Source organism: Drosophila serrata, unplaced genomic scaffold (genome assembly GCF_035046125.1).
Source record: "Drosophila serrata isolate PLE 108 unplaced genomic scaffold, ASM3504612v1 contig_376, whole genome shotgun sequence".
Classification (NCBI taxonomy): domain Eukaryota; kingdom Metazoa; phylum Arthropoda; class Insecta; order Diptera; family Drosophilidae; genus Drosophila; species Drosophila serrata.
The window spans coordinates 2830182-2856005 of NW_028257274.1; the positions used below are offsets into that span (position 1 = coordinate 2830182).

The window sequence follows — 25824 nt, forward strand, 5'->3', positions numbered from 1 at the left end:
CTTTTTACTCACTGAATAATTTATAGTTGCGCTCAGCAGACCATGTTGGATCAGTAATCGGTAAAAATAATCGGCCGGAACCAATCGTTATCGTCCCACTTCCCGCCAACCCTCATTTGAATTTGCTTCACTTCACTTCACTGAAATTTACTACTGCGCGTATACTTAAAAAACAGCTCGGGACAGGCAATAGTTTTTAACCAAACAAAAAATAAATTAATTTGTTACGTAATGTAGCGCATTCTTTTCTTAAAAAAGCAGCACTGCAAAAGTCATTCCTGGCTACTGAAAATTAAATAATAATAAAAATAATATTTTAAAATAACAAATTATAATTACAATTTATATTTCCATCAGTTTGCATTCCTCTTTCCTTCATCATTCTTATCGATATTTTAATTATCACATACTATTTCTACAACATATTTTCGGCTTATCATAATATTTGGTTTTCAAAATCTTAAATTTTTTAACTGCTATATTTTTTGGTATAGCAACCAAAAACTATGCTCTTATTAATCTGAAAAAGTCATTTTGTCCAATTAAGCTCTTGTTCATCCATTGTAAACAGTGTATTAACAGTAATGGAGTTACACATACGTTTTCTCCGTGTAAGTGTGACCAGTCGCCGCTGAGGCGAAAATCCGCTCAATTTCCGTCAAACATAGGCTAATGAACGAAAACAGAGAATAGTGTTATCAATTGAAGCGCTGAAATCAGTCGGCAAAACGATTCAAAAACCGAAACCGGCAAAGTCTATTGCTAGTGGAGAGCGAGAGAAAAACTGGGAAAAACAGGCAAACTAACAAACGCGGCAAGCTGTGAGTGTGTGCATTGCGAGATCGAATTAAACAAGAAAAAAAGTGTGCAAGGAAGAACAAGCAAGCGAAAAGGAATTTGTGACTCTCGGCGAATGCTCTGCGTCTCATTTTCGCCGCTCTCTGCCCCTGTGCCTGTGCCAGTGTGTGTGTGAACGAGTCGAGTCCACAGTCTCCGTGTGTGTGGCGGCGTGCCTGTCGTGTGCGTGTGTGTGTAAGCAAGCGAGAATCTGCAAGAAAAGCAACGCCAAAAAAAAAAAAAGAGAAACGAGGAAGCGAAATAACGCAGTGGCGTGTGAATCATCTCCAGAAAAGAACAGCTAATCCGAGTCCAGCAAGGCAGCAGGAGCATGGAGCAGCACGAGGACAACTACTTGCAGAACCGCCTCGCAGAGAGCCTGCAGATATCCGGAGGCGCCGGCGAGAACCATTTGCTGCATAATCTGGCGGATCCCGCCGGCGGCGACCTCTCCGCGGCTCCAAAGTCTGAGCGGGACGGCGATGGCGACGAGGACGAGGAGTGGAAGTACATACACGAGGTGCAGCAGACCGAGAAGCTACAGCAGCAGGAGCAACATCCTTCGGACACTGGCAATGGCTTTGGCCAGGATGACCTCATCCACGGCAATGGTTTGGGCAACGGCCTGGCTGCCGCTGCCGCCGCCGCTGGTCTCAGTCTGGTCTATGAAGAGGAGGACGTCGAGGTGATCAAGCAAGACGGCGATCTCTCCACCAACTCCAACACCACCACATCCACGGGCGAAGTGCTACAGCAGCAGGAGGAGGAGGAGGAGCAGCAGAAGCAGCAACAGCAGATTGAGCTTGAGCCAGAGCAGCAGCAACAATTGCAGCAGGAGGACGAAGATGAGCCCAGCTCGGTGGCCACTACCTATGGCACCAGCAGCCTTAGCGAGAACAACCAGGAGGAGCCAGAGCAGGAGCTGGCGCCGCAGCCAGCCGCTGGAGCCCAGGAACTGCTCCTAGAAGCTTTCGACAACAAGGAAAACGCTGAACCCGCTGAGAGTCACGAGGAAAGTCACTCGCAGCTGAATCCCAATGCAGTAGCCTTTGTGCCAAGCTTTGGTTCGCAGCCATCGTCGCCACTGCCCAACAATGCCGGCGTGGAGCCCATGCTGGGTCTGAATTCCCGCCAGCTACTGGCTCCGATGGACGATTTGGTTGCCGAGAGTCCGCGTAAGGGGTCAGCCCGCGAAAATATGGACCTTATTTCGGTGCCAGATGAAGTAGAGTTTGACATCGAGGCGGACAAGCGGCCCCACGAACTAGAGCAGGAATCGGACATCTTTGGGGCCCGCGATCTCGAGCAGCAGCTGCTCAACGGAGCCGGCAATGGGGAGCCAGTAGATACACTCGACCACGGACCGGAGACCAGTGTGGACTTGGACCTGTCTCTGGACCAGCTGCCTGCTGACGAGGATGTCATGAAGCAATCGATTTACGCCGAGCACAACGCCTCCATTGAGGATATCCTAAACTCTGTTCAGCCGCTGCCCGAGCAGATTGGCGACGAGAAGGAGCTGCTGCACGTGGAGGAGAAGGAACATGTATCACAGTCACCCTCCACCGAGGAGCTGCAGTTCCAGCAAGAGTTCCAACAGGTCCGTCACCAACCTCACTTTTTTGGCGGCGCTGGCGAGGATCCCATGCAGGCCTCCTTCTATTTGGAACATACATCCTTGGAGGCGCAGAAGGAGCACGAGCAGGAGCCGGAGGAGCCTCTACAGCAGCCCTCTGATACATCTGATCCCTTTGCCGAGCAAAGCCTGCTGCTGGACACCAGTGCTCCTGTGTTCAGTCCTGAGGCCCATGAGCCTGTGGCCAAGTTGGAGCTGGAATCGCAGCAGGCCGACATAGTGGACATCACACCATCGCCGATCTCGTCTACCGAAGAGAAGCATCTGGTCGAGGACACGAAGGAGCTGGTAGAGGAGGAAAAAATCGAGACAGAGCTTGTTAAGGAGCAGGATTTGGAGCTGGAATGCAGGCTGGAGCCTGCTCAGGAGCGTCACTTGGAACAGGATACCCATCTCTTTGAGCCCGTCTCGGCCGGAGCTCCTCCCCAGGTGAGCTGACAATTAAAATTTAAGAAATTCTCGGGGGACGGGAACGGAGATGACTCATTCAAAGTGCCAAAAGTCATCATTATGCACTCGTCATCTGCAACCCCCAGTGGCAGTGCGTGTCCTGTGTGTCTATCTTTGTGTGTGTGTGTGTGTGTTAATTTTTCCTGCCACGCTTCCTGCCCCGTTTTGTTGCCCTGTTGTCCTTGCCTCTCACCTGGCCAGGCCTGGCGGTAAAAGGAGAAATCATTAAATTTGTTGGTATACTACTCCTTTGTCTCTACTCCTGACATGTGCATTTTCTCCTCTCGCTGCCTGACCTCTCTCTCCGCCTCTCTTAGATATCCTCACAGTGTGCTATCCTGCTGTTAAACCACGAGTAGAAAGTGAAATGTTTTCGTCTCTCCCGGGGAGTTTTTTTTTTATGTAATATATGTGCGCTTATCTGGATATGATAGGTTTAATGGCTTAATTAAATTTTTATAGTTTTCTCTTGCGTGAAAATGGATTTCGCTCTTTTTTAAGTCTTCCTTATTTATATGGTTCTCAGTTACAGTAATTATTAAAATAAAAAATAATATTTCTGAGGCATTACTATGAATTCTAATTAATTTAAATATTTATAGGAAATATCTGAGTTTGCTAATTTAAGCCGTTTTAATATACTATAGATTTCCCATACATTTAGCTTTTCTTCATATTGAGGCTTCACTATATTGCATTTTTATTCTGGGGTGTGTTCCCTCGACCCTCTCACGCGTCACTCGCTGTCGGCGTCGCTGCTTCTGCGCTCCTTTTTGCCTTGCTCCTGCTCCTGCTCTCCATCTGTCTCGGTCATGTCCTCGCCCTCGTTCCTGTCCACCTCCTCCGCCTCCTCTGCTCGTTCGCTGCATTCGGGTGGGGTCGTCGTGTGCTTGGTTGCGGGTCGACTGCCACTCAATTTTTACACTCAACAGGACACGCAAGTGCTTTCCCATTGCCCGGAGTCGGTGGTGTTAAGGTCCTGGCGTTCTCCCGGGGTGGGGAATTTCCCCCTTGGTTTTCAGTGCTTTAAATTCCATTTTCAAATAATTAAAGGGATGTCCACAAGGGGGTAGTTTACATTTTATTGTCTAACTTGGTTTTGGCCACTTTAAATTGTTGACCTCCACTTTGGATAAGTAAAGGAAAATTTTGGGGTGTTTTTTTTTTTTAATATTTGAAGGCAATACAGTTTGAAAGTGTTATTTATACATTTCAGTCCTATTCGATTTTTTAAAATCTCATTTAATTTTATGAGCTAACAAAGAGAAATAAGTTTGAAAAAAATTAATTGAATTGGGAAACAAGAACCGAGGTGAATGTTACCAATTTGTTTCTTTTTAGGCATCTTTTTGGAGTTCGATATCCGTTCCAATTGGAACTTTAGTTGGCTGCGGTCAAATGCACATTATCTTGTATGTACTCAACTTGGGTTCTCTTCGGCTTCTCTCTCTCTCACTTTTTCTCTGTCTCTCTCTCTCTCTGGGTTTCTGTCTGCAATCTGCATGACCAGCAACACCAACAACATTTGTAACAGTAAATGGCGTTGCCAACTGCGGCAAGAGTTGCCAACCTTTTCGCTTGGTTGCAAATTCTCCGGCTCCAATGCACACATACACATTCATACATACGAACGGCAGAAGCACAGACACGCTTTCATAATTACAACAACAATAACAGCCAACAGCTGCACCAGCTGAAGAGAAGGAGCGAGATAGCGATAACTTTGGGTTCATTTAATTGGGTCATATACGGTTTTTCGCTTGCATGTGTATACAATTTTTATGACTTTTTTGTTGTTGTGTTGTTAATTTTCCCCTTTCTCTCCCTCACTCGCTCTCTCTCTGTCTGCTTTGCATTTGCTTTGGCTGACCCATTGTTGTTGTTATCGGCACTTCCTGTGGGAGTTTTGTTTTGTGTATAATTTACGCTCTGCAACTTAACTTCTTCATTGTATTCCGCTGCTTCTTTTCCACTCCTCGCTCTTTGTTGCATATTATATATACATATATACATATCAAAGTGATTTGTGCCGCTTGTCTCCTTTTGCAATCGCTTTTATTATCAATCCGTTTTGGCGATTCCTCTCTTCCTTGTCCCCTTTCTCTTTGCTCTCTTTCTGTTGACGCGGCATTCATTCCATTCTTTGCCTTGATTCGATTCCCTTTCGTGCCGCATACCAATTATTATTACTGTTTATTTACAAATGTCAACAATAAGAAACAACAACAAAATGAGCGTAGCAGACAGCTTGTCACCACCGACAACAACAACAACAACACTAATTTTGTATACAAATCAAAAAGTAAAACAAACGTCAAAGAAACACGGAAACAACAATAGTTTTATCAAAAACACAAGTGGTGTGTGTGTGTGTGTGGTCAAGTGGTCATTAAGTTGTAATTTTAGATTGAGTTATTGACAGATACAAACGATAATTGTCTGTTAATTAGCAGATGATAGAAACCAGCGTCAGACTCAGACATAAATTATGTTAAGTTATTCGGTGGATTCGATGGGCTTTCCAGTGTCAAAACAATTAAACTCTACAGATCTATATAATACAATTTTTCTGAGCTCGTATTCCCTAATAATTTATTAAATAGTGTCCAATGCATTCTACAACTGCACTTTGAACCGTGTCGCATCGATCATGCAATAGTTCTATTTTTAAATTCGAACATTATCAAAAGGCGCCAGCCTCTAATCAGATGATTAAAATCCATAAACAGACAGACAAACAACTGAATTGATAAATAAATGCGCAAATTAGTTCACGCGTCCAGGTTATGACTCAGTTTCCCATAGGAAAACTGGCTGAGAAAACGTAAGCTCTCCGTTTGAAACTGAAAAACAAACAAGGCTGAATATAATTACGATTTCAGTTTCCAAATTCAACTACAAATTGTATTGTGGGGGCAACTTTCGCCAATGCAACAGCAACGGTTCACACAATTCGCATGACATTTGTTGAAACCCTTTCGGTTTAATTAAAATTTATACAATTTACATATGTATCATTGTGTTAGATGGAATGATATCTGGTCTCGGGCCAGACCGCATTATTATACGTTTTTGCTCTTATAATATTTGTTGTTTTTGTTTTTGCTGCCGCTGTCCGTAATTGAGAGAATTTGTAATTTAAACAAGAATGGAAATTTAGTTCGGCATACCGAAGTTTGTATACCCTTGTATACCCCTTAAATTATAGGATCGAAAAATATTTGCATTCTTTGAATTGATATTTTATATGGAAATTTGTTCGAAAGATCAATGTTTAAAAAACTCATAGCTAAGCCAAAAAAGTATTCATTTTAATTCGGAAAGCTGTCCTATGTTAGTTTTTATTAGGTTAACAAATCTGCATCCTCGATTTAACATTTAAAAAAAATCCAAATTTTGACAATTTTAACGATGTAGTAACCCCTTAAAAAATTTTTAAATTTGGAAAAAAAATATTTTTAATTTGATTTTCGACCGACAAGGCTAGATCGATTCGGCTGTTGATGCTGATCAAGAATATATATAATTTATAGGGTCGGAAATGACTCCTTCACTTCGTAGCAAGTTTTTGAGTCAAATTTTAATGCCCTGAAAGGGTATGAAAAGCACAAAAAGTATCAAATTTGTGTGTGCGGGTGTGACTAAGCGACCTCCCGAAAATAAGTGTGTATAAAACTGAGCGCTTGTTGAAAATTTTTGCGTTTTTATTCGTTCAATTCCAAGGCCTGACCCCTCAGCACGTGGCTGCTGTAAAAAGGTTTTAAACTCGCAGAAATAGGGGAAAATATTTACGTGAGGGTATAAAACACAGATATAATAGAACACTTTTCACTAAACAGAGATCCCTGAATAAAGAAAATTTTTAATGGTTGTTTAAAGTTTAAAGTTCTATACAATCTAGAAAAAATATTATAAAATAAATAAATAATATTCAATAGAGCTATTAAGGATAATATTTAGGATAAAAAACATTCGTATATTGGTAAAAGAATAATTATTTTTATTTTATTTTACCATATTTTTAAATGATATACAAAACTGTTATGGAATTATTATACAGTTTTTATCATTTATGTTAAAAATCTTTAAATACTGTTTCATTTTTTATTACCTTTTAAAAACATTTAACATTAGTCACTTCTATTACCAAAAATATCTTGACAAATAGTTATAATTGTTTAATAAAAAAAATGAATTTTAGCCCAGAGTAAGTGGCCGTAAAAGCCAAACAACGATTTATGGGCCTGTCTTACAAAACGTCTTAAAGCCTAGAGAAAACCAACTGGAAGCCTTGGCTCCAGTTTTTTTGCAACTTTAGAAAGAGAAAGAAAGAGCTGACTAGAGCTTAGGCTATAATTAAGTCTGAAAATCCATTAAGATTATTAACTCAATTAAAATTGCTGCTCGCTTCTTCACTCCACCGACGTTTTTTATATATTTTTTGTGTGTTTGCGGGTAATTTAGTTCACCCATACATAGGCACTTGGAGGGGAAATTGTGGTATATTTTTTTATATATTTTTCTTGTATTATTTTAGCTGTTAAGCTTGTTTTTTATTAGTAGGCGCCACTCGATGGCTTGCTTAGCTATGGGAATGCAATTGCCATTGATGGCCGACGGTCTGATTTTCCCTGTTACTGTGCCGGCGCACTCAGCCTACGCGATGGGTCTGCCCACACAGGACAAGTGCTTAGAGATGCAGATAGTTAGATATACGTAAACTACCCACCTTTTGGCGGTATCACACTCATGGGATATACGCCCAAAAAAAAAAGATATGGATAAAGTACTCAGAGTCCCAGAAAAGAAACTATTATTTCTACACATGATGCTGTATTTAAAAAATGAAGCAATTTCTCTGGGAGGATTTTAAACCTTATAATTGGAGAAATATGGGGGCTTTTTATTACAATTTAGAATACTTAGGATAATATGAAATTTTAAATACAAACTAATTTATAAATCAAAATTTCTTTATGAAAAAAGTAATTAACTTAGAAAATAGAGCAAAAACATTGAAGTTAATTATTTTTTTTATAAATATTTTTCTCAGAAAAATATGAAATTTAATTACAAACAAATTTAAGAATCAAATTTCTCTATGATTATTTAGTATTCAGTTGATAATTATAAATAAATGCAAAAAATATTGCAGATACTTCTTTTTTATTTATTTTATGCTTAGAAAAATATGAAATTTGAAGCACAAACAAATTTATAAATCAAATTTTTCTATTTAGTATTTTTAAGTATTCAGAAAGTAATTATAAATGCAATGTGGTAAAAAGTCCCTAGTCTAAAAAAATGCATCAGATAATGTTTCTTATAAATTTTACTTCATCTTGGTAATTATTTTTTCAGTTTGTTTAAACGTTGTATTAGCAATGCTATTATTCTGACTGTAATTGTTTGCTTTATTTTGTATCTGTGCACATTTTGGCCTGTGTATCTGAGCGAAACTCGTTTCAATTTGCGGTTTCTCAGCAGCCACGATGAGGCCCAGGCCCCAAAAAGCCAAAAAGCAGAACAATTGCAGGCCGAGACAAGAAATCTTGCTGCAATATGAGTGCTGCTGCTGTGTGGGTTGACTTGGAGTGGAGTTGATTGCCAAAAAGGCACACGGAGGAGCACTTGACAACGCTTGCCAATCCAATCCCAACCTGGGCACAGACAGGCAGAGAGAGTAGTGTTGTAGAGGAGGGAGTTCCCGAGTCCAGGGCCAAACTCTGGCAGACTGAGACGACTTGACGATTAATTGCAGCATTTTACATTTCGAGTTCAAAAGAAAATGCTTTCCAGCAGCAGCAGCTCCTCCGCTTGTATCTTGCAGATATAATATCTCATGCGGTCTTTGGCCGCTATATGTGCGTTATCTAAATTTACATTTCTTGCCAAATACATATATGTTTGAGCACATACAGTTGGGGTGAAGATGATAGGAAATTGAGTGTATTTTATATATTATTTAAAATAGTAGTCTTAAAACAAAATTGTCACTACTTGCCTGTCAATATGTTCAAAATTTTACTTTCTATTGACACTGAAACGATAGTAGCAAGTGATATTATGAAGTTTTGAATTATTTATTGGACTTTACAAGAGATCTTTTGAAATATTTCTTTTACCGCCACTGTAACACCAACAAAACGACACTTATGAGCGCTCTGCACTTTTCTTGAGATACAAACGCTTGGATGACTTCCTCATCCACATCCTCCTGCTGCTGGTGCTTCTGCTGCCTGGTCAGTGTGTATTTATAAAATGTAAAAATGCAAAAATCCTCTGCCAAGTGCCAAGTTCAATAGCTTTTCGTACACCACACACAGAAATTCGCGTACACAAAATAATTATTCAACGTACAAAAAAATAAGAAAGAAGAAACAACGGGAGACAAGATGTCGCTTAGCATGTTTTTGGCCCCTGCAGCGTTGCGATGGATGGATTCTGGGATGGATTGGGCGGCCTGGATGCTGCGGGAACTAGTGGTAGTTGGATGACAGGAGGACGGAGGCTGGAGGCAATCGGTCCCCCCTTTTGGCATAAAAATAGAGTTTAATCGCAGCTGGATGTGGAAGTGGAAGTGGTGGGCTGTTGGCACGAACCCATGCCTTGGGGTGTGTCACTACAGACACCACCAGAGTCTTGAGAAAAAGTGCTGTTAATTGAAAGACATTCCAGAAGGAGGCCAAAATTATCAACTCCACTTTAGTCATCCATCTACATATCTGCCCCTTCGGAAAACTATCCACAAGATTGATGTTCTTCAATGCCACGAGTTACCGAAACCAATTTGTCATTTAAGTGCCATCCATCCGCTCTCGATGGAGATTTAATGAATGTCTAACAAGACATAACCGTTTTGGTGACAATTACTACCTGACGGAGGTGGAAAAAACGAGGCTAGCAACTACAAAATTCAAAGGCTAAATGGCCATAAAACTGGTTAAATTTTAGCTGGAAATCATAATAATTTTGTCACATGAAAACATGAAACTATGTAGAACGGAAGCTAGTTTCTGCACTGTAAAATATAACTTGTGTGTATGATTAATTATAAATAATTAGAAGGTAGAACTGCATATATTTTCTTCAACTATATTTAATATTTATAAAGACTTGCATAGTGTCTTATCAGTCGGTTTCTAACTCAAACAAACGCTCCATTAATCACACTTGAAATCCTATAAACATTCTCCCGATAATAACGCATAAAAATGACATAATAGGCACAACTTCTATTTATAGTTTAAATAATCAATGCGAATTCCTCTTCTAATGCCACACAAGTCGAGGCGATCCAAAGATAGTTGAAAGTAAGAAAGGCCTCACTTAACTTTAGTCATAAGTAAAGGAAAATGAATGTCTTGCAGCCCGAAGGGGAGTCATGATCGTGTTTGTCATAAAAGAAAATTGTGCAAAATAAATTCCGAGAACAGTGATGGCAACCGGTTGACTATGACTATGATTGCTTTTGGGCTCAACCTGCAGGTCAATTTTAACTTTAATTAATCATAGAAAAAAAGAGGGGGAAAAGTGTCCAGGAATAAGTCAAATTTAATCACAGAAACTCATTCGTTTTGTTTGATTTTTATAGAAACAAAAGGGAATTAAATAAGACAGAAACGAGACCTTGCAGTTTGTAATATAATTATAAATTTTTTTAAAATATTTGTATTCTTTGAAGTGAAATTGATCGATATTATTATATAGCATTTTTTTTTTCAAATCAAAAGTAAAAAATCGCATAACTATTCCAAAACATTTTATTTTTTGACCAGACATGTCTAGAATAACTCGACTGTTGATGCTGATCAAAAATATATATGATTTATAGGGTCGGAAACGAGTTTTACACTGCGTTGCAAGCTTCTAAATAAATTTATAATATCCTTCAAAGGATAAAAGACCAAATTGATTTGGAAATGCCAAAGAGCCATTCTACACCGATCTAGATGAATTCTTTTAACATTGTTGTTTATTTGCTTTAATATTAATATCACTATATATTAACAATTAATATTACAATTTCATTTGAACTTGTTGAATTTATATTTTAATTAGTACTTCCCAATTTTAAACTAACCATTTTCTGGTTTCCTTTTTTTCCTGCAGTGTGGCAAAGAGAGTTACCTTTTGAATTGTTGAGAGATGATAGCGTTTTTCCCTACCATTTTCCCTGGCAGTGTGAAACTATGGCCAGTGGCCATTAGCCACAAGGCTTTTTGTCTAGAGTTGGGGGCCAATGCTAAAGAACTCATAAAAAAAAAAGAAAAAATACTTGGCAAGGGAGCGTTGCTCTTGGCCGTCTTTGCTGCGGGCTGTTGGCCGCTTCTTTTTCCAATTGCCAAACCGAAGCAAACCAAGGCAATGTTCGTGTGCAAAGTTGGCCAGGTGTTTTATTACCATTTGCGCTATTAACAATTTCTTTTGGCCAGTGCTCGCTCCCCTGTCCGCCGTTGATTCTATATTTTCTTTCTATCTCATATTTTGCACTATTATGAATTTGCTAGTTTGACTCCGATTTTCCTTCTTTCTTTGGCGTTTTGTTGTTTTCTATGTATAGCGTCCATCGTGGGGCTTACCGTTTTGGTTGTTAATGGGGGTTTTCGTTCGTTTTATGGCCAAGACTTGGACTTGAAGTCCGAGTTTGAGTTGGCCAACAAAGCCAGTCAATTTCATGGCTGCGGCTCCGTTCTAATGTATCTATCCGACTGCAGTGCGGTTGCCAGCTATCTGTATCTCGCTTTGTAATTGTATCTTTTCGGTTCATTCTTGCTCTTGTCGAATACTTTCACAAGAGCAAAAGGAAACAACTGAGGAAAATATACAGAAACAAAAGCAAAAACATAAGAAAAATGGTAAATCTGTTTCATGTCGGCGCAATAATAAAGAAAATGCAATGCGGCTGGCATTTCTCCGCTTTAATTCCGCCAAACGGAGAGCTATATCTTTTGCCATGCATCTTTATCACATTTAACCAAATGGATTTATGAGCTACTCTGGGGCAAACTAATAAACACAGACACAGAGGGAGGGAGAGGAAGAGAGAGGCCAATCCCAAACAAAGCCTTTCACTTGGCCAAGAACCATTTTTATTGGCCCAGCGAATGGAACTCTGAGCGGATTTGATCATTGAGAGCATCGTGGAAATGAAATGGAATAATAAAAGAAAATGCACTTGGCTTTCGATGGAAAATGAATTAAATTTGATTGGAAAAAACAATCATTTTAAAGTCACGCCTTTTTTCAATACGAATTTCAATTACACTTTTGACAGCTGAGATTTTAGCAAATTTTTGTTAAAACCAAATGGTTTTTAACTTAAGTTTCATTTTATCTGCTTTCGCAGAAAGTTTCCCCCGACCAAAAGTCGTGTTAACATATCTTTTCCATATTCCCAACTCCCAAGTCTGTAATCCGATGTGTCTCTCACAACTTTTATGTTGAATTTTTTCTTTTCAAAATGAGTTTCTTCTAATAAAATTTATGCCTGAACATTTTGTTTTCTGCGGTTTCCTAAGCAAATTACAAAACGAAAACGCGAAGAGCGAAAATTGCGATTTTCTCATATTTATTTTGGACAAGCCTTTCACAAAAAAATTTCCTTCTCCGGCCCGAGGGAAGTCAGTCAGTTGCTGGCGAGTGTGGAGAATGGCATCAGCCCCAAAACCACAGACCAGAACATGGCCCCAGTACGATTCTTCCCCAACTTCATCATCATCGTCGCCATCGCCATCGCCATTGCGCCTTTATATTCGCCATCAACCTCGGGGCAACGTCGTCGCGTTGGTCTCTTCTCCAGAGAACTTGGGAACTCTCCAAAGTACAAAAGCAATAAGCGGAAAAACATAAAACCAGAATTATAAAACATAATTAACTTTCTATTCTTTAGCATTTCCATACGTTTTCCATTTTTATTCCCTTACATTTTTGCCATGTTTTGGTTGTCTAACGATAATACCTTATGAGCAGTGGGGAAATGGGTATATTTTAATTACCAGATACAACCTTGAGAGAAGGATTTTAGGATTATTTTGAAGCTTTTGTTCTAAAATATTAATTCATTTAATTTTATAAAAAGTTTTTGATTTATAATCTTGGAGTTTCATTGAACAAATAAGAGTTGTACATCTAAAACAGTTAATACTTTACCATTTTAATACAAAATTACACAAAATGAACAGCTTTTTGCTCATATTTCCTGCTTTAGGGTTGTCAAGTACATGAAACAAGTGTATTCAAAGGGTTGCCTTTGTCTATTTCAAAGCAAAATTAGAGCAGAAACTCTTGTCTCTCCTTGCCTTTCAGAGTTTGTATTTTTCTCAGTGAATTTTACTTAGCTTCATCATCTTGGCCATAAGCTCATTATCATTTGCAACTTGGTTTCGCAAAATTTTTCGGTTGCTGCTGCTGCTGCTTCTGTCTTAACTGTCTCGTCGTCTGTGGCATCCCCCTTCTTCTTGGCTTTACTTTTTCTTGAATTGTTTTTTCGTCTGGCTTGCGAAAATGTTGCCACGGCCGTTTGCCGGTTTTCCTACACAATTTGCGCTGTGTCTAGTTCTTTTTTTATTTAATTTTTCTTGCTGTTGGTTCTCCTTTGTTTGGTAGTTTATTAATTTTTTTTCCATCTTATATTTATGCCAGCGCTATAATTCATTGAGCCGGTCTAGGGTTGAGTTGGCGTCCGACCAAGTATCGCTAATTGTCGAAATTATATTTATGACGGACACCAGCCACGCCCACTTTCCACCAGTTCACCAACGCTCTCATTGACATTTTTCGGATGCTGACTAAGCGGAATTTCATTTGATTGCTGCGAGCCAGGAAAAAAAGCAAAAAATAATAAGAAAATGTTGATTACTCAGAGGAAAACGAGATCTGAAAACAAAAGAAAAGAATTCATAAACTGAGGTGAATTATTTCTTAATGAGAGTGCAGAGTACATAGCAAGGTTGGCTTTACTTTTATATGGAATTTAAGAAGTCTGTTGACTATTAGATTCTTGTAATATTAAACAACATGTTGCTCCTGTGGTGACTGCAATTTATGTACTTTTCTTTTATAGAACCCAAAAAATGATGAAAATATCCAAACATTTCAATTAATCACCATCGTAGATTAATGATGTGCGGCTGGGGCAACCCAGCTACAAAAGTAACAAAGCCACAAAAGCCAAGATACAATAGGATAATCACATACAAAAGCCGTGCATCGTGCCTCTATATATTCTATTATATATCTATGATCGTATGCTGGCAACATGTTGCGTGTTGCTGCCGTTGCATGCATGTGCTGCACCTTTCTGTGTCTGAATGTCTGTCTGTCTGTCTGCTTGCCAAACGATTTCAACATTTATTGCTCATCATAATTGCCGCGGCACAGTTAACCAGGCAGACCCACACGATGGATCCACTGGTTAGGCAGAGGAGCTACAAACATATATGTATCTAAGAAAGCATTAACAAAAAGATATAGTATTTAGCATACTGTTGGTATTCAAGTAAATAGGGTTTTTAAGCCCAGAACTATCATTAAATGACAAATGAAGGATAATCATCTGGACATCAAAAGAATAATAAGCAATACAACTTGGTTACAAATCAATTGAACAATAGGTCTATCATTAACTAGATTCTTAATACATGTTCTTAAATTAATTTAATAACACCAAGACTTTCTTCTTTAGTTTTGAACCATTTCAAACTCAATAGCTCTAGTTTGATATCTTTTATAGTAGGAAAATTTCTCTGTAAATGTAATGCAGGAAAGTGCGGAAAAACTCTGACTCATTTGTGATTTGCATGAGCATCCGCTGTGCCTCGTTCATTTTCCTTGCGATTTGTCAACATTTTCGCCGGTTTAAAAATAGAAATTACATAGACGCCGCTGCCAGCCCCTAAAAGAGCAACAAGCAACGCACAACACATGACTACACGCACTGGCAAATTTATATATCCAAATACATATATAAATTAACGCACACTCACTTGGAGGTTTAATAAAAATGCAGAGAGGTCTTTCTCGCGCTTTATTTGGCATTGTATTTGAAAGTTTTGTTCCGCCGCTGCGCTCCCACTCCTCCCCTATCTTTCGTTTTCTATCAGAAGCTACACTTGGAAAAATTACAACAAAAGAAATATAAATTTACCTAAAAATGGTTTTATATACAACTGGAAACTAAGAAGGATCATATGAACTTAGAATGGGATTAATAGAAAGTTCCAAGACTATTCCAAGAGTAAGCAAAGTTCAAAACTCTTAAAGACTTTATTATTAACAGGGCACTCCCTCAGTATCATCATCATCATCATCATCAGTCCGCTTGGATCATCAGACTTATTGAAAAAAGCCGAGACTGTCGTTAGGTTTACGCATAATGAAACATTTAGCTATTTGATTGTTATGTGCCATTATTATAATCACTTTGTGGATAGTTGTGTGGCGTGCCTTTGGCCAAAAACAGTCGACGGTTGTCAATTGCATTCCATTTTTGGCCACCACCAAGTCAGTCTCTTTGGGTCTCCCTATGTATATGTACACACTAATGTACCTTCAAACCAATGACCACTGTACCGACTCACTCGTTCCCCTTTTGGGTTTCTAACGAGCCATCAAGAGACATGTCAAACATCGAATGTCGAAAAGAAAAAGAACGACGACAGTGAGTCAATACCAAGTGATTTGTCATACAGTTCAAACTGCCTAAAGTGAATTATATATGCAACTTAACTGGGACAGTTAGAGATCGTATATTAGGCTTAAACCATAAATAGTTCTAATAACAAACTCTCTTGTTACCTACTTAACAGAATCTATAAGGTTTGCTTGTACATTACAGGGAAAAACAGAGAGGTAGAAATATGAGTCGTGCTGGAAATACAAATACACATTTTTATACCCTTCCCGAGTTTTATAATTTTAGTAAATAGCATGCAACGCAGTAAAGAAGTCATTTCCGACCCTATAAATCATATATATTCTTGATCAAAATAAACAGCCTAGACTTTCTAGCCATCTTCCGTGAAAAAATAAACTTTTGAAATTTTTTTAAAATTTTTTACATCGTTAAAATTTTCAAAATTTGATAAAAATCTTAATTTTTTTAATTTTTAAATTGAGTATGCACATTTGTTAACCTATTAAAAACTAATAAAGGAACGATTTCTAAATCGAAATTAAAGCATTTTTGGCTTAGTTATGATCGATTAAATATGCAAATCACGAATTTAGCTTCTTTTCTCAATTAACTATAAATTTGATAAATTGATCGTTTGCTTTAGTTTCTAAAAATAAAGAGTGAAAAGAACAGTTGTGTTTTGAACGTAGAAAGCTCTTTTAATTACCAAAAATTACTTCTTCCGAACAGTAACCATAAACATTGCTTGTACATTGCAGGGATATTGCCAAGAAGGGTGCCAGGAAGAAAAAGTAGTTAGCTGGAAAATGCAAATTCATATTTTTTGTATCTATAATATATTCGATGATCGATTAATCTTTTCTTTTCCAAGTAAAGCAAATTGATTTCACCCTTATTGGGAATGGACTGTAGTTGCCCCCAAAAATCTGCGACTCTCTATAAATTGCCTTTGCATGCCTCGTTCGGTGTGATTTAAATTTTATTTGAATTTATATCCAACCGCTACACCGCCTCTCATCGTCATTCGATGTTTCCCATGCAAAATGTTCGCCATCTGTTGAACTTGATATTTGCGTTTATTTCACGGCTGTTCCTTCGTTTGTTTCAACAAATAAAACCTGCTCTCATTTTGGCTCGTTTACCTGCCTATTCCCCAAATAATAATTCTCACCGTCACTCTCTCTCTCTCTCAACTTTCGTGCAATTTCTTTATTTGCTGCGCACTTTTTGCAATTATCAAACGAAAAAAACTAAAAGGTGAACACAAAATTTTGGCATGACTCGCAAACGAGAAATTGTTGATGTCATCGTTGCGAATTTTTCTCCCTTTTTATTTTTTTATTTTCGGCACAAACACAGTCAGTCAGAGATTCTCTGACTCTCTCACTCTGACCAATACAAACACCCACAATTTGTTGAACAAATGAAATTGTTGTTGTTTTTCTCCTGCCGGTTTCTGCCAGTGCCAAAATGATTTGTAAATAAAGCTCGAGAAGTGAACACTTAAATTTCGAGAAACCTACAGTGAAATCTCATTCATAATTCGTTTTGCTTCTATTTGAGGTTTTTTTTGTTTGTAGAGAATATGATACTTTTGAGTTTAACCTATTAGCACTGGTTTTATAATACTTATTATATATTAGAATTCAAATTATTTTCGATAAAAATTAGCTACTTTTAGGTACTACAAGAAATCCTTTTAAAGTTTCTTAAAGACATTGCTAAATCAGTAATTTCTGTATTAAAAAGAAATACAAACCGTCTTAAAAATGATCTAATCATCATCAGCACTTTCATATTTGTAGAAAACTTATGTATCTCTCAGTAGATTATATGTTTCTAAAATATTAACCTAAGCTGTATGTATGAGCAATAGCTATACTATTTATATTTATATTTGTCAAGTAGGTTATTTTTGAGGGAAAAGAGGCAAAACAATCAATGAACTCACCGGCCGGCATTTTAGTCAAAGCTTTTTGCCCCTGTAAACTGATAAGATTCCAAGCAATTATCGCTGCTACTAAATTATGCAAAAAAATAAAAGGAAAATAAGAAGTTCAGGGAAGCTTGATGGCTTAGAAAATGCGCTATTTTAAAACGCATATTACCTCATTTTTTGGCCATGATTGATTGGCAAATGTTGTACTATACCGCATCGGCTGATGATGATGATGATGATGGCGACGATGAGTCATGGTCAGTAACTAAAACAAACTCCAACTAAGCCAGCAATCCTCTCCTCTGACTAAGCCGAGCTCTTATTTTTTTTTTGGTTTGTGTCTTTTTGTCTTATTCGCTTCAGCTCACTTTTAACCCCATTACGCTTGAGCAACAGTCCAAGCCGAGAGTCCACAGTGGAGGCCAAAACAGAGTAATACACTTGGGGAAATAAGGAGAGCCTATAAAAATGTTTACTAAGTTATTAAAGAAATTTTATAGAAGGTTGAAAAGTTCTTGATACAATTTAAAAATTACAGCATCTGTTCTGAAAGAGTACTTGTGAATTATAGGGAAATTGTGTTTGTGTTTTGCTAGAGTTCTCAACTTTAAATTAAACTTTTTAAGAATTCTCTCATTTTTCCTATACTTTGTAAGACTTTCTTCCTTTTTTTAGCTTTGGTAACTTGATACTGTATTATAGATCAATATAAGAACTACATATGTATAGATTTTCGCCAAGTGCAGCAAAAGAAAGTCAACCGGCCAGCCATTGCTGGGCGAGTGGGCTAAAAAGTGGGCAACCTAGCAACTGGCGGCAACAAGGAATTGGGAAATCCGAGGGCCAACTGTGGAGCGGAATGAAGTCTAGTGGAGCTGCGAACTGTGGCGAGGCACTAAGGGAACCCAAAGGGGGACCATGGGGGGTGGGAGGGGAACGGCCACCGACCGATGGCAAATGGCCCCGGCTGGTGGCATTTACTGGTCAATGACATTTTCGAGTTTCAGAGCGCAATGCTTTTGTGCTGTGCGGTCTTTTGCGTGATAGAGGAAAAGTGCCGGAAAAAATGTTAACGCTACATTTTCCGCCCAGTCCCCAGCCCCCAATCCCCAATCCCCAATCCCCGACACCTGCGGTGGCAGAGTCCAAAAGTAACGCCAAGTCACACCACTAAGTCACTGACACGTTTCCTGCCGACCCGCTTCTTTCTCCATTTCCACCTTTTTGCCGCGTCTCTCAGGTGTGTGTTTTTTGTTTTATACTTTATAAGCACTTGTATCAACGTTCGAAGGTAGATTGTAGTTATTTTGATCTCGATCCCGAGCCCCTGCTACAGATAGTTCTCACAATTTCCTAGATTTACAACGATAAAGAAGCAGGTGCATTGGAAATGTATACTCTTTCAAGAAAAGTAGTTAAGATTTTATAAATTTAATACAAAAATAGTGCAATTGTAAGGAAAGCAAGGCAGTTATTAAATTATAATATTTATTAATATTTGTACTATAAAAATTTGGATTAAAATAAGATTTAGAATATTTCTTTGAGAATTTTTTGTTCAAACTATAAGAAGAAATGAAAAACTTTACTTAGAGATCTTATCTATGGCCATAAACGCAGACTGAACTATGGATACCCTTCCGATTTTTTCTGTTCCATTTGTTGGCCAAGTCATCATGGTTGGTTTGTTGGCTCCCTGGTTTAGTGTGCCTTTCTGTTTGTTGGCAAAGAATGTCATGTTGCCGCACTTCTGCCAGTTTGCCAGCCTGCCAGCCGCTTTCTCACTTTCACAAGTTCTGCTGTCACTGCTGATGTCATTATAATAATTTGTATGCATTGGTAATGAGTGTGTCCGTGGCGTGTCAACCCCCGGGAATGCGATGCGCAGACGACATCTGAGACGAGAGCAGGCGGAGAATGGCGGACGACACTCCCCCTTAGTTTTCCCCCGAATTTTCCAGATCCACAAGACAAGGGTTGAGTGAGGGATGCTGCCCGAGGGGGTCTGACATTCGATTGGGAAAAAATACATGTGGAACTGTCTAGAAAAGTTGTAAAAGGAATAGTTTCAGTTTGAAAATACATTTTTACAGAATTCTTGGGATTTATCTACTTAGCAAAATGGTTTAAAATAGTTTGTGTATTTCTTAGACTTTTAAAAGTATTTTCATTACTGCAAACCCGTTTCTAAGCTCTGTAAACTAAACTCCAAATGATCCTATTCTAAAGTTCTTCTTAGTTTTTAGGACTCTTCTTCATACGATCTTTTTAATGCCTTAATCTGGTATAATATAATAATTTCTTGGCTAATTCCTCTTACTCATAATGGGAGCAAACTTTTGATATTCATTCACTCTTGCTCCCCCATATTTATTTAGCTGGAAATTTGTCTGCGTTGTGTGGTGTGTATTTGCAGAGCCTGATTTATTTTCGTTGGCCTCTCACCCAAAAGGCCTGAAAATACTTTGTAGCTGCATCTGCCAGATACTTTTTCGAGACATGGACGCAATAATGCCATAAGTAACATTTTCCCTGACGCACAGCGCTAACGGCAGTGCCACATTTTGTGTCTGTTTTATTATATATATTTTGCTTTGGAAGATACACGAGAAGCAGGGAGATGGCTCATTGCATTTATCGATTTAACAGAAGCGAGAAGTTGTTTTTTTTGGGAAGGCGCAAAATGAATGCTAAGGACTCCGGGAGGGGTCAGACTGAGACACAGGCCAAGTGTTGTTTTGTTTGTCATTGTTGGTTTGGTGATGATGATGATGATGATGATGTTGTACACTTGAATCATGCTTTTGGGTGTTGGCTCCCAAGAAAAAAGAGTATTTATAGCAAGGGATTTCCTAGTTAAAGCCAAAGTATCTTTACCACCTACTCACACATTTCCTTGTCTCTCTGTTGCAGTTGGAGGAGTACGCTGCCTTTAATGCAGCTCCCGGCTATGAAGCTCAACACGATGCGGATACAGCGCCAGTCTTGGAACAGGGCATTAATCCATTTGCCCAACCCTTCACGCCGGCTGTAAACTTGGATCTGGAGGAACCAATAGCCGCTCATCTTGAACCGGAAACACAGGCAACTGGCAACGGCTTCAATGAGCTTCAGTTGCAGGAGGAGCTGGTGGAGGAGGAGCAGTACACGGCCAAGCCAGATTTTGAGTCCAAGTACTTCGATTTGGGCGACAAGTTGCAGGAGCAGCCAACAGAGGTTCAGTTACAGGAGCAGCCAACACTCAACGATGACTTTGTTGTGCCCCAGGAGCAGCAGTTCTCCGCCGCTCCAGAGGAGCAAGTACTGCCACCCATTGGAGATTTTGTGGCCCAGGATCAACAGTTTATTGCTCCAGAGGAACAGTTGCTGCCCGTGGCTAAAGAGTTTGTGGAACAGACCACTGCTGCCGCCGCTGTTGTGGCTGCCGCTGCTGTTGCAGAGGAGCCCGTGCTTTCCCAGACCGAAGAAGCTGTGCTTCCAACTACCGAGCCCGTGGTGGACGATCTTCCTGAAAGCGAAAAGTATGCGGAGCAGGCAGTGCCTGTGGCCGAAGTGGCTGCTGTTGCTGTTGCCGCTGCAGCTGTGACCGTTGCCGCTGTGGCTGCCACCACCAAATCCAAGGATCGCAAGCCCAGTCCCCAGGAGACGAAGAAGCCGGCCGCCAAGACAGCACCCGCAGCCAGCAAGCCCAAGCCAGCTGGTACTACAGCTTCCACTGCGATCAAGAAGACCACAACCAGCTCTACCACAACCGCCAAGACGACCACAGCTCGTCCTCGCACCGCTCCTGTTGCCACCACCAAGCCAGCGACTTCAGCTCCGCCAACGGCAGCCACCAGGAAGCCATTGAGTAGCAGCAGTGCCGGAACTTCAGCTAAACCATCGGCGCCCAGAACTGCCTTGAGCAGCACAACAACACGACCGGCCACGGCTCCGGTGAGCAAGCCAACAGCTGCAGCATCCAAGACCACGGCCAGCAAGCCGACGACAAGTGCTGCCAGGACTTCGACTGCTCCACGCCCAGCGGCTAGCACCACGGCTCGCAAGCCGGCCACAAATGGAACCGGAACGGGCACAGCCACCGGTACGGCTGCCCGGAAGCCAGTCACAAGTGCTTCATCTACCACCAGATCGACTCTCAGCTCGTCGGCTGCCGCACCCAAGCCACGCTTGCCGGCTGCCTCGACAACGGCATCGGCGGCGGCGGCCAAGCCAAAGGTTCCCTCGCCACGTGCTGCCGCCAGTACCACCAGCACGGTGCGCAAGGTGGCCAGCACAAACGGAACATCGCTCACGGCTCGCAGCCCCACCAAGCCGACCACCAATGGATTGGGCAGCAAGGCCACCAGCTCCACTACGACCACCACCACAACCACAACGATCACAAAGACTTTTACGGCTCGTCCGGCTCCCAAGTTTACCCATTCGACGGCCACCAATGGTAGCGCGACTGCACGACGACCACTGGGCACCACCACTAGCTCCAGCTTGACATCAACCACGGCGTCGGCATCTCTGAGGAAGTCATCACCTTTAAAGGCATCACCACTGAAAACTGCCACCACCAAGCCGCTGACACCGAAAGCCAAAGAAAGCGCCAACGCTGCCAAACCATCGCCGGCCGGACTGAAGGCGCGCAAGTCGACACCGCTGAAGGGATCCACACCCACTCCCATTAAGGCACCAGTTGCCGCTGCACCGCCGGCCGAGCCAGCTGCAGCCACCAATGGTGACACCAAGGAGGAGGAAGCTATCAAGCAGAACGGCAACGGTGTGCACGATGTGGAGGAGGCCCAGGAAATCCAGGAGCAGCCGCCGATTCAAGATCAAGTAAACGCTGGCGCTGCCGAAGTGTCCCTGCTGGATTTCTAAAGGACGTTGCGCCCAGAGAGAGAGATTCCAGAAGCAAAACCAGAGCTGAAACTACTTTACTAATATTATAAAACATATTAAGCAAAAGTATTTAGCACGAGAACCGAAGGAGTAATTTCAAAACAAAAACTAAAGAAAAAACGAAACAAACGAACAGAAAACGAAGAACTGATGATGATGATGCATCCGGCAGAGTAAAGAATGCCAACAAAATTATGAATTGCTATCCATTCAATTTATTTACGAGATCGATGACATCTTCGACAATTCTTGCTAAATATATTTATATTATATATATTAATGTATGTTGATAAAGTATACCCGGAGGGAGCTTGAGCGTAGGGAACTTTTGTGCTACGGAATGATGGAAATATTACGACAGCGTGTGCTCTGTTTTCTCTCGCTCATTTATTTAAGGTTTTTTTATATTTTAGTAATTGTTCCTCACCACGCTCTGTTATTTTTTTGCTCATGTTGTGCTAAAATTATTTGTATCTTTGTACTTTGTATCAACGAACCGCGTCGAGAAAAAACAATTGTCATTATGCGTACTCTTAAAGAAAACCCATTAATGGAACCAATTCCAAAATGAGAACTTTGAAAACCGTGAAAAAGGTCAAAAATTTGTCATGTAGCAAGAACCGGAAGAAGGAAAGAACAAGAAAATGAGAATGATAATCCAAGTTTAACTGTAGCTATTATAGTCGGCGTCCTAAAACGTAAATAAACGACAACTAAACAAAAAAAATTCAAAACAAAACAAAACAACAAAAAAAAAATGAATCAAAACTAATCCAAGAAAAAGGCAACGTATGTAATTTGCGCAGCTGAAAATGTAGACTGCTAACCAGTAAAAAAAAAAAAACAAAAAGAAAAACAAAAGCATTAAAAAAAAAGAGAATTAATAAGAACCTTAAATACTGATCAAAGAAGAATTGATGTGTTTTCACTCTGTACTTCCCAGCGCACCCTTGGATTCTACATGTTGTATACGTTCCTCCAAGTTTACTTAAAAACAACACCCAAGAATTAAAAAACAAAAAATGTTGTTGCACTCAGACATTCTTACTTATTGGTTATAAACAAAAAAATAAATAAACTCTTAACCCAGTGTATTATTATAATTTCAACAAAAACTAAGAAAGAAAAAAATATGAACTAAATATCTCTGAATGTTTTCTGTTTTAAAGGTTTCTTTTATTTCCTTTTATTTGCTCCTATGTTTTGTGACCCAACTAAGGTCCAATGTATTATTATTTTTTAATTTGTTAATTATGCCACACGAAGAAAAATGAAATGAGAAAATCAACATCATTAATAAGCAGAACATTTAATGTAACTCCAGCACCCCACTCTATACACACCGCACCCTCTTTCTCTATATACATATTGTATGTTTAAAACGATATTACCAATTAAAAATTAAACAAAAACGAACCACAAAAAAAATACTTAAAAACAAAATGAATAGTCTTTTGATTTATTTTACCTTTTGCTTTCAGTTTCATATCTTTGTATTATTTTATAGTTCTTATTCAGAGACGATATATATTTATTATGATGTGGAAGGAATGAGAGATATACCAAAGCGTCAACGGCTCGAATTTATTGATACTGAGAGAAACCAATTTTGCCTGCTTTTGTGAAAGTAAAACCCAAACGGAGGATTTTTTTAGTGATTAAGTTGCTAGAGTTGAAAGTTTGCCTGTATTTAAATACATATACATATATATATATAAATCAAATATACAATACCCAACGCATAGAAGGGTATCCAGCGAGCTCTAGTTGTGTAGTTTAGGGAGAGAGTTAGTTACTCGTAGTTGATTTGCGTTATGGTTTCGCCCAAAATCCCGCCCCTAGTGCCCTTCACTTTCATTTGCCTTATTATTAGTAGTGATTTGCTAACAACTAACTAAAGCTTAAGCTAAATTACGATAATTACATTTACATCTATTGAAAAAGTTAAGTCGAAAGCCACATGAGAATAGAGAGACTTAGACGCAGCCAACGAAATCCATAAAAATATGAAACCTTCATGGCCGCAATTAGTTTGGCTTGAATGGGCGAAAAAACAAAAAGGTATAGATCCAATTCCCGACCCCGGTCCCGACCATTATCGTCAAGTTCAGAGACAGACTGATTTAGTGATTCATAACCGACCGATACACTGCCCTTGGGGGGGTTTGTGGACCGATCTGGATCCGACCTGGACTCCCCTCCGGTTGGCTGGCTGAACTTACTTTCCGTTGCATTTAGTCAAGGGAACGTTTTTCTTTTTTTATACATTTATATATATATTTACACATACACTTTAATTGCATGGAAAAGTTCTTTGAAAATTACCAATTACAGATAGTGGGAAAACAGAAAGTACTCGTACATACCTAAATGATGAAAACAAACGAATAACTAATACCTATAATTTATTGAATTACATATACAAGAAATATACAAAAAAAAAATAAAAGAATATTAAGAAAAAACAACTAAATACATAAACCAATATACAACTATCTATACCATAAATACATATATCAGACAACAAGAACATATTTGTGAGCATGTAGTGAAAACAACCAAAATAAAAACAAAAACTGAAATTAACAGATATTACAAGAAAATTTATTACTAATAAATGTTAAATATACAAAAAAACAAATAAAAAAAACACTTGGCTTTTTAACAACTTTTAAGCAATTGGGGGAATTTTATTTTGTTTTTTTTTTTTTTCTTTAAAAAGGCTAATATTTAATAACCATTACTTCCCCATTTCAAATTTAAAAAAAAATATATTTTATTTAATTTGGGAACTATTCTATTTTATTTTGGAATTTAAACATATATTAAAAAAAATATATTTATTTATTTAGGCAACCCATTTTATTAAATCAATTTCATGTAGTCTTTATGGAAGCTATAATTTAAAGAGGATTGGATTATTAAAATACCCTTGCATGGTGTTATAAGGTTATTTTTATACCCTTACAGAGTCTTATAATTTCCATATATATGTATATATGTATATTCTTGATCAGCATCAACAGCCGAATCAATCTAGCTTTGTCATGTACAAAATTTATGTTTTTCAAAATTTTCAAAAAATGTATAAGGGTGTTACATCGTTAAAATTTTTTTAACTTTAAATTCGTTATACAAATTTATTAAGCTAATTTAAGCAATCATTAAACAGCTTCCGAATTGAAATTAATTTATTTTTGGCATAGTTATGATTATTTTCATGATCAAACTGAAAGGGTATAAAACTTCGGTGTGCTATTTACAAAATATACAAAATATATTTATGATTTAGTACATATAAGTATCGGATTGCTTTGAATACCCTTCCTTCTACACTGTAAACTTTAATTAGTCATCGTCCCGTCTGAAGCACCTCCTCGGGGGCAGCGCCATAAAAGACAACCCTTAAAGGGCGTTATGAATTGGGCTCAT

At 39.0% G+C, this 25824-nt stretch overlaps 1 protein-coding gene across 1 annotated transcript; it reads left to right on the forward strand.

The window, feature by feature from the left end:
- The first annotated feature begins 684 nt into the window (after nucleotides 1–684).
- Map205 (Microtubule-associated protein 205) lies at nucleotides 685–25044 on the forward strand. Its single transcript, XM_020942740.2, has 2 exons — nucleotides 685–2902; nucleotides 20413–25044. Exons 1-2 carry the CDS (start codon nucleotides 1169–1171, stop codon nucleotides 22369–22371), a joined length of 3693 nt encoding a protein of 1230 aa, XP_020798399.2. The 5' UTR covers nucleotides 685–1168; the 3' UTR covers nucleotides 22372–25044.
- Nucleotides 25045–25824: the final 780 nt, after the last annotated feature.